The sequence below is a fragment of the Heterodontus francisci genome, chromosome 10 (genome assembly GCF_036365525.1).
Source record: "Heterodontus francisci isolate sHetFra1 chromosome 10, sHetFra1.hap1, whole genome shotgun sequence".
NCBI lineage: Eukaryota > Metazoa > Chordata > Chondrichthyes > Heterodontiformes > Heterodontidae > Heterodontus > Heterodontus francisci.
The window spans coordinates 62,747,315-62,764,623 of record NC_090380.1 but is presented as its reverse complement, the minus strand read 5'-3'; the positions used below and the strand labels follow the sequence as shown (position 1 = coordinate 62,764,623).

Here is a 17,309-nt window from a genome sequence, read left to right as displayed (position 1 = left end):
GACGTCATCAGCGCATGCGCTAACCAGTCCTAGCAAGTCGGAACGCAGCGCACGTGCAGCGAGCAACAGCCCGTCTGCGCATGTGTGCACCTTGGCGCAGCCTGATAACACCAGTGGTCGGCTGCGTTGTCAGGAATCACTTTGTTTATAATAAATGTTTATAAGGAGCTCATGGTTAGGGAATGGAAGGCATACACCATACATTGTCACAGAAGGGAAGCACTGGGGAAAGTCACACTGACGAGACCTGCAGTGTATGTTGTTGAGATTAATAAAAACTTCTTTGACTGATAGTACAATGTGTTCTGACAATTTTTTGGTAACGGGCAGAACCAGGTTATTGGGAGAAATGAAAGAATATTGATGAGTGCTGATGTATGACAAAATCTAGTAGAGGAGAAGTTTTATTTATCGAGGAGATTAGGGACATATGGAGATTACTGTTATGCATTGCTAGAATGAGATGCTCAATTCGATGTGCCTGATGACTCTGGTAGACTGTATGTTGTGCAACCAATTTCTGTACCTCTTGGTCAGCCTTACCTATCTGTAGTTTCTACAGGATGAAGGAATCATTGAAGATGCCATGGAAAGGAGCACTGATATGCATGATTATGGTTATAGGGTCACAAACCACCCACACATTTATGGACTGGAAACTATTCAGGAATGGAGTTTCTTGATGGTAGGTGCACGCATAACCACGAGTGCAGTCAATTATATCCTACATTTGTGGGAATTCTAATGCACAGTAGAAGTGGAGGGCTCTTACTTGTTGTTGGCTGCTTTCCATGTGAAAAAATACAAAGTCTCAGGCCCTGGCAAACCATGTATGGGTGAGCTGCTTGATGCAGTTGCAAACTATAGGTTGGGAGATGCGTCAGAGATCTCCTCCACTTGTCTGTATAAAAGTTCAACACAGTGATAACTATGGCAGCCACAGAGAGAGCAAAGTCTGGCTATTGGATATGCATGACTCTGGGAATCTTAATCTGAGTGAGCAGGTGTCTACAGACGGGGTTCAGATATGATAGCCTGTGCCGATATACACAACCCATGCATGTAGAACATGCCTATAGAAGACTTATACCAGCAGACAAAGGAACCTAGTAACAATTTCAGTTCTGCAAAAATCTCAGATAAAAGATGCAGTACAGCTTTAAGTAGCTATCAGGAAGTCTCCAAATGTTTCCCCAACTTATTTATCCAACTATACGAAAATAGTGCAGGAGTAATGAGTTGCCAAGAAATGCAAAAAGAACAGCAATATATATTTAACAGCAAAGACCTAACTGAAGGAAGCACAGGTCTCCCTTTGCTTTATGCCTATCAGGTGCTGCTTGGCCATGCAGATTGCATTATGAGGAGGACCCCTCACTTCATTAATGCTTGGCCCTATAATGAATCTTGCATACCGTCAGTGCACGTCTCCTAGCACGTGAATCATTTCGCGAGTTCATAGTCATGGATAGTACATCTTGAGTGTACAGACAGTAGGTGTCCGGTCTATTTGGGATTCTGGTGCCCGAGGGGCTGCAGCACTTCAGGCGCTTTCCATCACATAGTTGACCCCATTAGATTAGGGAAAATATGCCTACTTTTGAAAAGCCACAAATACCATGAAGTACACAAATGGTTAATGTGAGCACTGGTTGCTTATTACTTTCCAGCTGTTTATTGTGAATGGGCTCGTTTGCAGTCGCTATTCATCCTATCTTGTGTTATTGGGACAGACTGCAATTAATTGATAACTTTTAATGCTGTGGCTGAGTTTGTTTCAAGGGTTAGGGATAATCATATTTATTATATAATATTCAAAGATTATTAAAAATAAACAAAACAAGACAATGGACTCCAGACACATGCAACCCTAATCCATTCAGAAATCTGATCCAAGTGTAGAACGGGCCAAGTCACTTCAAAAGGGACCAGTAAGTATCAGACAATTAGATTTTTCATTGTACTAAGCTGCAGTTGTAGCTCATTTATATGATGCAAATTCTGTGGGAGTATTGTAAAAATTGAATTTGAAAAGAAGTTTTAGCACTGACATTAAAAATATATTCAAATTTGAAGGGGGAAGGCTAATAACATTTTAGAAACATAGAAAAATAAAAGCAGGAGTAGGCCATTTGGCCCTTCGAGCCTGCTCCACCATTCAATACGATCCTGGCTGATCATCCAAACTCAGTAACCTGTTCCCACTTTCTCCCTGTATCCCTAGATCCCATTAGCCCTAAGAACTATATTTAACTCTTTCTTGAATATACTTAGTGATTTGGCCTCAACTGCTTTCCGAGGTAGAGAATTCCACAGGTTCACCACTCTCTGGGAGAAGAAATCTCTCCTCATCTCAGTCCTAAATGGCTTACCCCTCATCCTTAGACTGTGACCCCTGGTCCTGGACTCCCCCACCATTGGGAACATCCTTCCTGCATCTAGTCTGTCAAGTCCTGTTAGAATTTTGTAGGTTTCTATGAGATACCCTCTCATTCTTCTAAACTCTAGCGAATACAAGCCTAATCAACAGAATCTCTCTTCATACGTCAGTCCTGCCATCCCAGGAATCAGTCTGGTGAACTCCCTCCATAGCAAGAACATCCTTCCTCAGATAAGGAGACCAAAACTGCACACAATTCTTTCACACTTTCCTGCCATGCTCATGAATAGAGATTTTTAAATTCATTCATGGTATGTGGACGTTGTTGGCAAGGTCATCATTTATTTCCCATCCCTAATTGCCTTTGAGAAGGTGATGGTGAATGGCCTTCTTCAACCTTTGTACTATGTATGATGTGTGTATTCCAAAAGTGCTGTTAGGGAGGGAGTTCCAGGATTTTGACCCAGTGGCGATAAAGGAACAGCGATATATTTCCAAGTCAGGCTGATGTGTAACTTGAAGTGGCTGTTGCAGGTGATAGTGTTCCTATGCACCTTCTGCCCTTCTTCTTTTAGGTGGTAGAAGTCAAAAGTTTGGAAGGTGCGATCGAACAAGCTTTGGGGAGTTGTTGCAGTGCATCTTGTAGGTGGTACACGCTACTGCCACTGCGTGCCGATGATCGAGAGAGTTTAAGGTGATGGATGAGGCGCCAATCAAATGGACTGCTTTGTCCTGGATAGTGTCGAGCTTCTTAAGCATTGTTGGAGCTGCACCCATCCAGGAAAGTGGGGAGTATTCGATCATACTCCTGACCTGTGTCCTGTAGGTGGTGGAAAGACTCTGGAGAGTCAGGAGGTAAGTCACTCACCACAGAATACTCAGCTTTTGGCCTGCTCTTGCCGTCACAATATTTATGTAGCTGGTCTAGTTAAGTTTCTGGTCAATGGTAACCCCTAGATTGTTGATGATGGGAAATTCAATAATGGTAATGCCACTGAATGTCAAGAGGAGGAGGTTAGATTATTTCTTGTTGAAGATAGTTATTGCCTGGCACATGTGTGACTGTTACTTGTCATTCATTAGCCCAAGCCTGAATGTTGTCCAGGTCTCACTGCATTAGGCATGGACTTCCTTATTATCTGAGGACTCGTGAACGATACTGAACACTGTCCAATCTTCAGCGACCATCCCCACTTCTGACCTTATGATGGAGGGAAGGTCATTGATGAAGCAACTAAAAATGGTTTACCCTAGGAACTCTTGCCGCGATGTCCTGGGGCTCAGATGATTGGCCTCCGCTCGATTTTGCTCGGGCTGCTTGATGCCACACTCGGTCAAATGCTGCCTTGATGTCAAGGGCAGTCACTCTCACCTCATCTCTGGAATTCAGCTCTTTTGTCCTTGTTTGGACCAAGGCTGTAATGAGGTCTGGAACCGAATGGCCCTGCAGAACCCAACCTGAGCATGGGTGAGCGGGTTAGTAGTGAGTAAGTGCCACTGGGTAGCACTGTCGACAATACCTTCCATCACTTTGCTGAAAACAAACCCTGGCTGATGTTGTCCGAGGACTATTGTAGAAGACCAGCTGCTGCTCCAGTTCAGATCAGCTAAACCAGCACAGATCAGGAATTGAACCTATGCCTTTTGGTCTTTATGGTCTTACAGTTACACCAGACTTTATCTTTGCTATCAGACCTCTTGCAAAATGCTTGGAAAAGGAACATTAAATTATTTCAATAAAGCCGATCACAAAGCCAAAGTCAAAGATTATGAAAAGAGGAAGCCTGAATACTTTCATTTAGCCACTTATGTTGAGCTAGGTAGCTCCCCAAGGAAAGGAAAAAATAGATGACTTTCTCTAAGTTCCTGTCTTGATGTACCTCCTAAAGCCTGACTATAAAAGAGCACTTGCAGAAGGCTGGAAACAAATTGCATGTTTCATAAGAGTTTAAGTGTGACATAGGAAACCTTGAAAGGAACAAAGATGAACAGAGGTAAGAATTGCAAGCAGTGCCCAAAGCTATGTTTTCACTTCAATTAAAATCTAAATTATGCTGTGTCAAAGGATAGTTAAATAAAACAAAATAGAAACTAACCAGTTTTTGTTGGGGTGAAAAATGGGGCTTTTAACAGTAAGTTAGGCTTGGCAGCATGAAACGTGGCCCTTAATCTTTTGCTTCTTACACAGACAATCTTGGTTAATTTGTTGCTATAGCAGGGAAAGTGTTTAAGATTTTTCCTGTCCCTTTTCTTGTTGTTTATCATTTTCTCCCAGTCTTTTCTGAAATAATTCCAGGGTATAGTTGTAACCCTCCACTGCCTAATCCACAGAGCCATTCCCTATCTATGGAATTAAACTGCATGAAGCTATTAACTGAGAGAGAGGCCATCGCAGCCAAGCCAGGTTTGTCTGAATGTGGGCACTCTCTAGCAGGGTCAGGAGCATGAACGTGGGATATTTCCTGCTCTAGGCTAGGGGCACTGAGGCCAAGTGTAACATCACTACCCCTACCCCAGTTGTGGTTGGGCAAGGTCAGTGCAGACTATGGAATGTACCCAGGACTTTCCCGGCTTGCATGTTTTAAGACCATACCAGGCCATCCAATTTCCCACTAAATTATTTCTCATTTCACTTTTTCATTGTTTCTTTGGGTGTAGCCGACTCATGCACCATTTCCCAGCCAGAAATACCTCAGACACTAATGATTTTGAGCCAGTTGTGAAATTACCCTTGTGAGACCAATGCTCCCACTTTTCCTCCCAAATTGGAAATGCCTACTGCCCACCTGACCCATGGCCCTTGCAGCATTATGAAGATCAGGAACACACTGTATAGCGAATAATGACCACAAACCTATATCCTATCATCCTCTCATGGGAGTATTTATGTTGAATACTTCTAAATCAGTTGCCGATGACAGATTCAATCATTCAGTTATAAATATTACACAATGGCTAATATAGTTCCACATGAAAAACTAATAATTCAAATGGGTAATTTCCTAGCAAACCAATTTCTCATTTCTGTCTTTGTATAATAAAAAAAGAGCCACAAGAAATACAATTTCTGATAATTAAATATTAACATGGTTCAGAATTGATGACCCTGAATGCAAGACCTAAGGGGTTAAATTGGATAAGACCTGAAAATGCGCATGAGAATCGCAGTGTGTGATTAACCCATGGTTGTTCACTGCATTGCAAGCTGATAGCAATTCATGCTGTCTGCTGTTTTACTTCATGCAGCTACTGCTACTGTTGTTCATTGACTGCACACTTTAGCAGGTGGCCTGATTTCACAAGTGGCTAACGCTACTTACAGGTAGCCAGTACGTCTTAAAAGGGAGGTACATGGCTGCAAAAAGTGGTGGGAGTCACTTGGAAACTGATTTTGTACTCTGGTACCTTGAACAATGGCTGCACATACAAGAAAGCAAGCACCAAGATTTTCAGACAATGGAAGAGATGGAAAGGAGGATTGATGTCTTGTACTTGTAGGGAGACAGGAAACCATCCAGACCCATGTTCAGGAGATAGTGCCAGAAATATTGCTCCTAGAAACTGGATGCAGTGAAGGAAGAAGTTTAAAAATCTGACACGAGTTGTTAATGTGCATGAGTTCATCTTCATATGGCATATCCTACCAACTACACTATTGGCCTTATCCACTGCTCAATTCACCATACCCCCATCACCCACCTACCAACAATCTCTATCAATAAGACTTAACCTTAACATTCATAGCTTTACTTCACTCTCATGCACTTTGTACTATTGTAAGCATCACACCCGTAACTCACAGCCTGCACACACTGGTAGCCATTCAACCATGACAGCCACATATTGCATCACACTCAATGACACACTTCCCTATTTCTTGCAAGAGAAGGTGGCACAGAACAAGAGGTAGCAGGAAGAATTGGAGGGTGACAACACATCTGAATGTTCTAACCCCCATGGAGCAGACAGTACTGGCCATCATGGGAAGGGGCATTGCTAGGCCGTGATGACCAGCGGCACTGAAATGATCGATCTTGAGGGTATCTGCATACCTAATTAGCCCACTACTTCCTCATCCAGCAATCTCTTCTGACTGAGAAGCTGCAGATAGTATAACCATGCAATTCTTACTTTCTCCTCTCCCCACACTGCAACCCAATCCTTGTTCCTTTGTCATTTCAGATACCCAATAACTGGAGTCTTCCCAGTCAGTTAAGAAAGCGGAAGAAGCAAGTAAAGATGAACAGATGCCCTCACTTGACCTTATGCTTCCAGGCACCAGTCCAGAGGCTGACACTGTGCATAGAGGCTAGGATAGAGGAGGGATCTGCACGTGGTGAGACACCAAGCACAAGTGTGCAGGAGCCAGGACAGGGAGAAAGGATAGTGCAGGTGCCCGCTCACCTGAGGGTGAGATTGCACACTAGTTCTGTTGCAGAGGAGTCAGATGAGGATTTCGAAGGGATAGGCTACAGAAGGCAGCTGATGTGTGTAAACAACCAAACGCTTGGTGCACTGAAAGCCTGTCAGAAAGCCTATGCTCAATGTCAAGACGCATGGAAGAGTCCAGCACCAATTTGGCACAGGGCTTTTTACAGAGCTTGGAGCTCTTCCTTTTCAACATGGAATGGATGGTCACCTCCATCAGCACACCAGTGGAACCCAACATGATGGCGCGTGTGACGGCCGATGTCACAGCTTCCATTGCAGTACAAACAACTTCCATTGTAGCACAATCAGCATCCATCAAAGGACTCAGTGCTGCACCATAAGCTCAGACTGCTGTCACCATGGTTCTGGATACCATTATTCAAAGGGGATTCCAAGGCGACACAGCAATCCATCAATCCATTCTCCAACAGATCAGTAGGATTGCTGAGGTGCCCTGGGGGAGTGGCAGTAACTCCATGGAGCACAAAACTTCTGTCTTTTCTCAAGCTGACAGCATTCCTACTCCCACCCCTGCCACTCTGCCAGTGCCATTGCTATTACCTGTCAACCAGCCAGCCCAGACTGCTGCAGCCCATGCTGGGATGGTGCTGTCTGAGAGATGCTCCAGGTCACCCTCCAAGGCCACTGCAGTCTCCTCAATTGAAGGTCAGCTGCTTTCTACCAGCCATGCTGCAGCCACAGGGATAGCACCTCATAGGACCATTAGGCCAAGCAAAGGCACATGGAAAATAAGCAATAAAGGAATGCACAAGGGTGATTACTTTATTCTTGTTTTCATTACGTAATGATTGAATTTATAAATTTGGATTGGAATTTGCATTTTCTTGTGGTTTTTATTTTTGTGTTGTCTGAAAGAGGATGATGTGTTGGTCAGCGACAGAGGAAATGTAAGGAGCATGCGACTGTTGGTGAATGGGGAGATGTGGTTGAGGTTACTGAGATTGCTCAAATTATTTCATCATGTAAAGTCTGGTCAGAAAGGGCCTATGTTGTAGTCTTCCTCCTCCTCCTCTTCCTTGTGTTTCTGCTCCTCAGCTTCTCACCTGATAGGTGGTGGGCTGTTCCCACATGATGGCCAGGTTGTGCAGCATGTCACATACTATCACAAATCTTGATACCTGCTGAGCTGAGTAATGCAGGGCTCCTCCAGAGGTAGTAGAAGTATTGCTTGAGGATGCCAGAGGTGTGCTCTACAATATTTCTTGTAGCTGCTGGGCTTTCATTGTAGGTCTGCTGTACACATGTGAACAGGCTCCAAACCAGAGTCATGAGGCATGTCATAAGTGGGTAATCCTTGTTGCTCAGTAGCCAGCCACTGACTTGTCATGGTGGTTCAAATGCAGGTGCCATGGTGCACTGCGGCAGAATGAAGAAGTTCTGACTATTGCATGCAAAGCAATCCACATGCATTCAATGGCACGCTGCACAATAAGGAAGCCTGCAGTCCATGCAAAGTCTCGTGCTCACTCTGCCTGCTCATCTCTGGCAAGATGAACTGAGATGAAGCTGTTTCTCTGTGTACAGAGAGCCTCAGTGACCTCCCTTATGCAGCAGTGTACTGCAAACTGTTGAGATGTTGATTATATCTCCAGAAGCAGCCTGGAAGCAGCCAGATGCACAAAAGTTGAGAGCCATGGTCACCTTTATTGTCACAGACATGCTTTGCTTGCAGTAGTCAGAATGCCTTCATTCTGCCGCAGTCTACCATGCCACCTGTATTTGAACCACTATGGCAAGTCAATGGCTGGCTACTGAGCAACAAGGATTACCCACTCATGACATGGCTCATGACTCTGATTTGTAACCTGTGCAGATGTGTGCAGCAGGCCTACAATGAGAGCCCTGCAGCCACAAGAAATATTATAGAGCACACCACTGGCATCCTGAAGCAATACCTCTGCTGCCTGTGGAGGAGCCCTGCATTACTCAATTGAGCAGATTGTGATAGAACGCTATCTATTTGCTATCCTTGACCTGCTTTGAGGTTGCAGTTATGGCTGCAGCAGTTGGTAGATTTTAGTCAGAACCTTTGTGAAGTGAAGACATCTCAAGGATTGATTGTCACTTAAGTTGAGGTAAGAGAATTGCTCCCTAAAGACCCTTGGTTGATAAGGCATCTCTATGTTGATTGATGTCATTAATCTTCCTGCTCTGAATACTGCCAGGAATCATTAGGTGTGTGGCTGTGTGTAAACCCATTTACCAAGATGGCGTTTGAAGCACTTCCTATCAGAAGTGTGTATGCGCATCTTGGTTGCCTAAAAAAGCTGCTATACAGCCTGATTTAGCCCCCTTAATGTCTAGAATTTAATGAGTGAGTTTATAATATATTTTTCTTATGAGAAATCCAGGTTAAACAATATTAATTTCCCTCCGAGACAGGAAATACAGCATAATCTTTGCAAAAGTAATAACAGCAATTATTGAGTTACCTAGCAATTCCACAGCCAACAGATCAAGCTAAAGCTCTGCAACCCTGTCACAGATCAGGCTAAAGCTCTGCAACCCTGTCACATCTAGTCGTGAATGGTGCTAGACAATGAAGCAGCTAACAGGAGGAGCTGGCTTCATGAATATCCCCACCCTCAATGATGGTGAAGCAAGTGCAAGAAACAAAGCTGAAGCCTTTGCAACTATCTTCAGCTGAAAGTGCCAAGTGGATGATCCTTTTCAGGCTCCTAATGGCAGATGCCAGTCTTCAGCTAATTCAATGAATACCAAATGACATCAAGAAATGACTGAGTGCACTGGACACAGCAAAGGCTGTGAGTCACAATAACATCCCTGTTGTACTGCTTCACAGCTAGCCTCACCCCTAAGCTACCATACAGCTATAATGCTGGCATCTTTGGAAAACTGCCTAGGTATTTGTATAAAAAGCAGGATAAATCCAACCTGGCCAATTACCATCCTAACAGCCTACTTTCAACCATCAGTAGAGATCGAAGCAATCATCAACAGTTCTATCACATAGCACTTACTTATCAATAACCTGTTCAGCAATGCTCAGTTTGGGTTTCACTAGGGCCACAAATCTGACTAAAGGAACAACAAGCCCTATAAACCTATCAATGACAGGAAAATACATTTTAAGTGACAGAAGGGAAAGGACAATTTTTGGTCAGTGAGGTGTTTGACATGTGCAGAAACACATCACCATGTTTAAGAGTCTCCAATTCAAATTACTAAGAAAACTATAACTGTCTCTAGGGCTTCTATTTTCACATCTTTGAGTGCATACACATTACCTATACAGATACATGACACACCTCAGATATTTATAATTTTCACTTCTCATATTTTAGCCCTGCACAGCAGTTTGCATGGAGCTGGTGTAATAATTGCATTGTAAAGGAATGCTGAATAAAATGAACAGAACAGAGAGATCTTGGTGTACAGGTGCATAAATCCCTGAAGGTTGCTAACCAGGTTAATAGGGCTGTTAAGAAGGCATATGGTGTGTTAGCTTTTATTAGTAGGGGGATCGAGTTTTGGAGCCACGAGGTCATGCTGCAGCTGTACAAAACTCTGGTGAGACCGCACCTGGAGTATTGCGTGCAGTTCTGGTCACCGCATTATAGGAAGGATGTGGAAGCTATGGAAAGGGTGCAGAGGAGATTTACTAGGATGTTGCCTGGTATGGAGGGAAGGTCTTACGAGGAAAGGCTGAGGGACTTGAGGTTGTTTTCGTTGGAGAGAAGGAGGAGGAGAGGTGACTTAATAGAGACATATAAGATAATCAGAGGGTTAGATAGGGTGGATAGTGAGCGTCTTTTTCCTCGGATGGTGATGGCAAACACGAGGGGACATAGCTTCAAGTTGAGGGGTGATAGATATAGGACAGATGTGAGAGGTAGTTTCTTTACTCAGAGAGTAGTAAGGGCGTGGAACGCCCTGCCTGCAGCAGTAGTAGATTCGCCAACTTTAAGGGCATTTAAGTGGACATTGGATAGACATATGGATGAAAATGGAATAGTGTAGGTCAGATGGTTTCACAGGTCGGCGCAACATCGAGGGCCGAAGGGCCTGTACTGCGCTGTAATGTTCTAAAAAAAAAGAGCCCTGTTTCTGGTAAACAGATGACTATTGTAAAACTATATGTTGATAATTAGTAATCCTGAAGCTACCTATCTTCTTAAAATATAATTTAAGCAATGGTAGTCTCATCTTCTAACAAAGAACGATAATTTAAAAAAGAGAACAATGTAAATATACGTTCAGAAATAATGACGAAGCACAAAAAAGGTCAATTTTAACGACAGCAGGGTTGATTTTGATTTTGTGCGATAAGGAATCAGCAGCTCATTTTATATCTCCCCTGATTTTTATTTCCATTGAAGTCAAATGGTTGCCAATTCACCATCAAAGTCAAAATATACCCTAGTGCATTTTCATTGGCTGGACATGGCAATAAAACGGTTACTGGTATTCATTAAAAAAAGATGCTCAGTACATGCATTACCTGCCAGTGATTAAGAAGAACAGGGTAAGGATAACCAGAAGAGTGAATCCTCCAACTGCAGCAGTTGCAATGACCAAAACTTGCCCTTGTTCTGTGGCAATGTCAGATGCTGGAATAGAAATGGGAAAAATGGGACTGAAATACGATAACACAACAGGTCATATTTTACGTAAAGTTGCATTCCAAGCATTTTAAAATCAACACCACACAATCAATCAATGTGTCCTTAAGGTAGAAGAGCTAAGAGGAATGGATAACAAAAAAAATATATAAATGGCTAATGTCATAAGTTGTGAGCATGGATTTGCTCACTAGTATTTGCTGTGGAATGATCTTGAGATAAGATTATAGACCTTCTTAATTTATGTAATGCATATAGCCATACAGTTTGTGCTACGCCTGTGTTCATTTTTTGGTGGCATGGATACGATGGTGGACACTGACTATAAGCATCTGTGCATGACACATCAACATTAATTATGATGCAATTACTTTAATTATGCTAAATGATGAACCACATCAGGAAATAATAGTCAGCAGATATAAATTATAAATATAAATTGTAATTTTAATCCATTCCATTTTTGAACTTCCAATGTGTTCCAGCTTCAATCTGTTAAATGTTACCATGCATTTACTTTGGTTCTGTACGACTGGTCGTCAGTTACAGGTTAACTATAATGGACAAACCGACTTACACAGACAATATTAAGTGATTGAGAACATCTTTGCTAATAAAGACTGCAACTTTAAAACTCGACATTAGCAGTTTTTATACCTTCAAATCAAAGTGGATTGGAACCAAGTAAGGAAATATAAATTTATGTAGGCTGCTGATTTATATACACACATACACACACTTTAAAAATTAGCTTTAAGTTAAATGCACAGGAGTAGGAATTAGTCCTTGTTGTGCCCTATCTCTGGGCAGAAAACTAAGGCAAAAGGATTGATTTCAGGGTGGAACATTCCATGCCTGATCTGGAACTGTGTTATTGGTGCCTCTATACTGATAATGGCAGCTTTGCAGGCCTTCCCGGTGGTTGGCTAGAAGAGGTATCAGGCCCCTTCCATGTGTAAATGAGGGGCATAACATCCGTTTTTGGTCCTCTGACTGAAATTGGTTGTTGCAGTCTCTGCCTAGGATTTTGTTCAGCTGCTCCTACAGCACTTTTCAAAGAAAAGCATGGGCATTCTCCCCAGTGACCTGGCCAATGTTTATTCCTTAACCAACATCACTAAAATGGAATGGTCCAAAATTTGCTTTCAAAATAATGCAGAGGCATTGTTTAAGTGCAAATGCCACAGCAATTTCAGGTGAGGGCAGATGACCGATTAAACAATAAAATTAACGTTGAGAAGTTGCTGTCGGAGATGCGTTTCTCTGCTGTTAGCTTCAGGAAAACAACATCTCGTTGTGTGGCTCCCCATGCAAATTGATTGAGTACCGTGAAGTTCCTGAACTTGTGTGGGAGATACAAAATAAATTCTCCACCGAAAGTTGTAATTTCAAGTCTAAGAATCTTTTTAATAACATGATCAGTGATAATTACTTCGTCAATCTCTGGCACTAAAAATACTTATTACAAGTGTAGAGTGACATTCCTTCAGGTTTTAATGTTGGAGATTTTAAAAAAATTAAATTAAGGTTTTAAAAATATTTTTCTTCATCTCTTTTTTCTCTGCCTCTCAATCTAATCTTTGTTTCCTTCTCTTTGGGCCGGATTTTCAATGCGCTTTGTAGGAGAACACTGCGGATTGAAGATCACGTTCCTGGAAGGCGTCTCTGCATCCCAACGCCTCCGGAATGTGGGCACCGCACTACGTTTGAAGGGGCGCTGCCACAGAGCACGGCGCCCAAATAAAATTCAACCCACTGTGTGCAGTTTTGGTCTCCTTATTTAAGGAAGGATGTGAATATGTTGGAGGCGGTTCAGAGGAGGTTTACTAAATTGATATCTGGAATGAGCGGGTTGTCTTATGAGGAAAGGTTGGACAGACTGGGCTTGTTTTCACTGGAGTTTAGAAGAGTGAGGGGAGACTTGATTGAAGTTTATAAGATCCTGAACGTTCTAGACAAGGTGAATGTGGAGAGGATGTTTTCTCTTGTGGGGGAGTCCAGAACTAGGGGGCACTGTTTTAACATTAGGAATCATCCTTTTAGTACAGAGATGAGAAGACATTTTTTCTCTCAGAGGGTTGTGCGACTTTGGAACTCTGCCTCAGAAGGTGGTTGAGCGGGGTCATTGAATATTTTAAAGGAGGGGATAGATAGATTCTTATTAGGCAAGGGAATCAAAGGTTATAAGGGTAGATGGGAGTGTGGAATTCGAGACACAAACGGATCAACCATGATGTTATTGAATGGCGGAGCAGACTAGAGGGGCCGAATGGCCTACTTCTGCTCTGAATTCATATGTTTTTTTTTCATATGTAACCACAACCATTTTCCTTTGCACTAGGTATGACTCCAACCGGTGGAGAGTTTTCCCCCTGACTCCCATTGACTCCAGTTTTGCTAGGGTTACTTGATGCCATACTCTGCCAAATGCTGCCTTGATGTCACGGGCAGTCACTCTCACCTCACCTCCTAAGTTCACCTCTTTTGACCATGCTTGGATCAAGGCTGTAATGAGGTCAGGCGCTGAGTGGCTCTGGCAGAACCCAAACTGAGTGTCAATGAGCAGGTTATTGCTAAGCATGTGCTGCTTGATAGCACTGTCAACGAAAACTTCCATCACTTTACTGATGATCAAGAGCAGACTGATGGGGCGCTAATTGACCAGGTTGGATTTGTCCTGCTTTTTCTGTGCAGGACAAACCTGGACAATTTTCCACATTGCTGGGTAGATTCCAGTGTTGTAGCTGTACTGGAACAGCTTGGCTAGGGGTGTGGCAAGTTCTGGAGCACAGGTCTTCAGTACTATTGCTGGAATGTTGTCAGGGCCCATAGCCTTTGCAGTATCCAGTGCCTTCAGTCGTTTCTTGATATCACGCGGAGTGAATTGAATTGGCTGAAGACTGGCATCTGTGATGCTGGGGACCTCAGCAGGAGGCCGAGATGGATCATCCACTCGTGCCCTTGCCACCCTCAGTGCTTCCTCCAAGTGGTGTTTAACATGGACGAGTACTGATTCATCAGCTGAGGGGGAGCTAGTTGGTGGTAATCAGCAGGAGATTTCCTTGTCCATGTTTGATGTGATGCCATGAGACTTCATGGGGTCTGGAGTTGATGTTGAGGACTCCCAGGGAAACCCCCTTCTGACTGTATACCACTGTGCTGCCACCTCTGCTGGTGGCACAGGACAGGACATACCCGGGGATACTGATGGCAGTGTCTGGGACATTGTCTGTAAGGTATGATTCTGTGAGTATGACTATGTCAGGCTGTTGCTTGACTGTCGGACAGCTCTCCCAATTTTGGCACAAACCCCCAGACGTTAGTAAGGAGGACTTTGCAGGGTCGACAGGGCTGGGTTTGCCATTGTCGTTTCCGGTGCCTAGGTTGATGCCGGGTGGTTTGTCTGGTTTCATTCCTTATCAACTTTGTAGCAGTTAGATACAACTGAGTGGCTTGCTCAGCCATTTCAGAGGGCATTTAAGAGTCAACCACATTGCTTGGGTCTGGAATCACATGTAGGCCAGACAAGGACAGCAGACTTCCTTCCCTAAAGGACATTAGTGAACCAGATGGGTTTTTACGACAATCGTTTCATGGCCATCATTAGACTTTAATTCCAGATTTATTAATTGAATTCAAATTCCACCTTCTGCAGCGGTGGGATTTGAACCCATGTCCCCAAAACAATACCCTGGATCTCTGGTCCAGTGACAATGCCACTACACCACTGCCTCGCATTATTGCCTGGCTACAGCAAATCTTCTGCCATTATCTGGTCATTATCACATTGCTGTCTGTCGGACATTGCTGTGTGCAGCAAATATTTGAAACATGCTGATGTTGTGAAAGGCATTACATATAAGCAAGTTCATTTTCTTTCTATTTGCACACAGAACAGAGCCATGGGTTAGGAATTTCCTCAGAGATGCTGCTGCTCTGTTGCTATGTGGTGCAACCCCAGTTATCATGTGTTAACTACAAAAGTTATGGTAGTGGAGTGGGAGCAGCTCCGAGGAAATTGCTGGCTATTGTGCTTATCAATGCATCTATAGGGTTCAGCTTTTACTTAAACAGTCAGAGACAGAGCACCATAACAGCACATTTAAATCTCAATCCATGAATATCCTCACCTTGCAATTCAGATAGTTTAATTACCTATGAAAATGGAGAATTGTCATTATTTTCAGAATCCTGAATGCTGTGATTTAACAGGATCCCATAAATTGCACAGAAAACTAATAGTTATTGTTCTGTATTTTGATAGTCATAAAACCTGATGGAGTTGATGATCATGCTGGAAACATTCTTTATGCCTATCAAACAGCACAATGGCTGACTTAGTGTCAAAGTGCAGTAGGGGGAGGTAATAACAACAGTTTGCATTTTTCTAAATGGATTTAACAGGGTAATAAAATTTTAATACCAGTAGCTAAACAACAGCACAAAACTAATTATCAGGGGCTGAAACCAATTAATTTCAGCCAAACAGCAATTCCTGAATCATAATTGCAGCCATACCAAGATTTTGTAGTCACACTCAGTTAAGTCTTTAATGCTAGTTAGTGTGATGAGTTTATTATCATACTCAATCAAAATAACAGGAACGCACAGTGCACTGATGCATGAGGCAGCACCATGCATCAATTGGATTAGTGAACTTGTTTTCAAGCATTGCTTTATGTGCTATAAAGTCATTTGGCATTATATTCTAATAGCTCATTAAGGTGAATATCCTGAATGCATACATATGCAATATTTATTTGGAAGACACCATTGTGCTTTCACAACTGGCATGAGGCAATGTTCAACATGAATGTGTAGTATGCCATGATCCCGGATCAGAGAGCTCTGAATCTGACTGAGTATTTTAGAAGCAGTCCCAATAGCACCCAGAGGTATGAGCAATCACATATTGAAGGTCATAAGTTGGAATTTAAAGAGTGGCTCGTATAAGAAAAGAAGTTATCAAAGACATTTGTAAGTGTCTTCACTACAATAACCACAAACATCAGCAGAACAATGTAGACTAAGTTGTTTAGCTCATCTTTAATTATTGATTTTTCTTTTATTCGGGGGATGTGAGTGTTGCTGGCTATGCCAGCATTTATTGCCCATCCCCAATTGTCCTTGAGAACATGGTGATGAGCTGCCTTCTTGAACTGCAGCACCCCACAGTGCTGTCAGGAAGGGGGTTCCATGATTTTGACACAAGAGTGAAGGAACGGCGATATAGTTCCAAGTCAGGATGGTGTGTGGCTTGATTGGGAACTTGCAGGTGGTGATGTTCCCATGCATTTGCTGCCCTTGTCCTTCTAGGTGGTAGAGGTTGCGGGTTTGATAGGTGCTGTCGAAGGAGCATTGGTGAGTTGCTGCAGTGCATCTTGTAGATGGTACACACTGCTGCCACTGTGCATTGGTGGTGGAGGGAGTGAATGTTTGTAGATGGGGTGCCAATCAAGCGGGCTGCTTTGTCCTGGATGGTGTCGAGCTTCTTGAGTGTTGTTGGAGCGGCACCCATCCAGGCATGTGGTGAGTATTCCATCACACTCCTGACTTGTGCCTTGTAGATGGTGGATAGGCATTGTGGAATCAGGAGGTGAGTTACTCGTCTCAGAATTCCCAGCCTCTGACTTTCTCTTGTAGCCACAGCATTTATGTGGCTAGTCCAGTTCAGTTTCTGGTCAATGATGACCCCCAAGATGTTGATAGTGGGGGATTCAGTGATGGTAATGCCATTGAACATCAAAGGGAGATGGTTCTCTCTTGTTGGAGATCGTCATTGTCTGACACTTGTGTGGCCTGAATGTTACATGCCATTATCAGCCCAAGCCTGGATGTTGTCCAGGTCTTGTTGCATATGGACGCGGGCTGCTGCAGCATCTGAGGAGTTGTGA

At 43.2% G+C, this 17,309-nt stretch overlaps 1 protein-coding gene across 1 annotated transcript in view; it reads right to left on the bottom strand.

The window, feature by feature from the left end:
- The window catches only part of epha6 (eph receptor A6), an 888,039-nt gene that overhangs the window by 107,304 nt on the left and 763,426 nt on the right, over nucleotides 1–17,309 (bottom strand). The window contains exon 8 of the mRNA XM_068040607.1: nucleotides 11,295–11,403. Coding sequence (XP_067896708.1) covers nucleotides 11,295–11,403 — 109 coding nt within the window. The remainder of the gene's footprint in view (nucleotides 1–11,294; nucleotides 11,404–17,309) is intronic.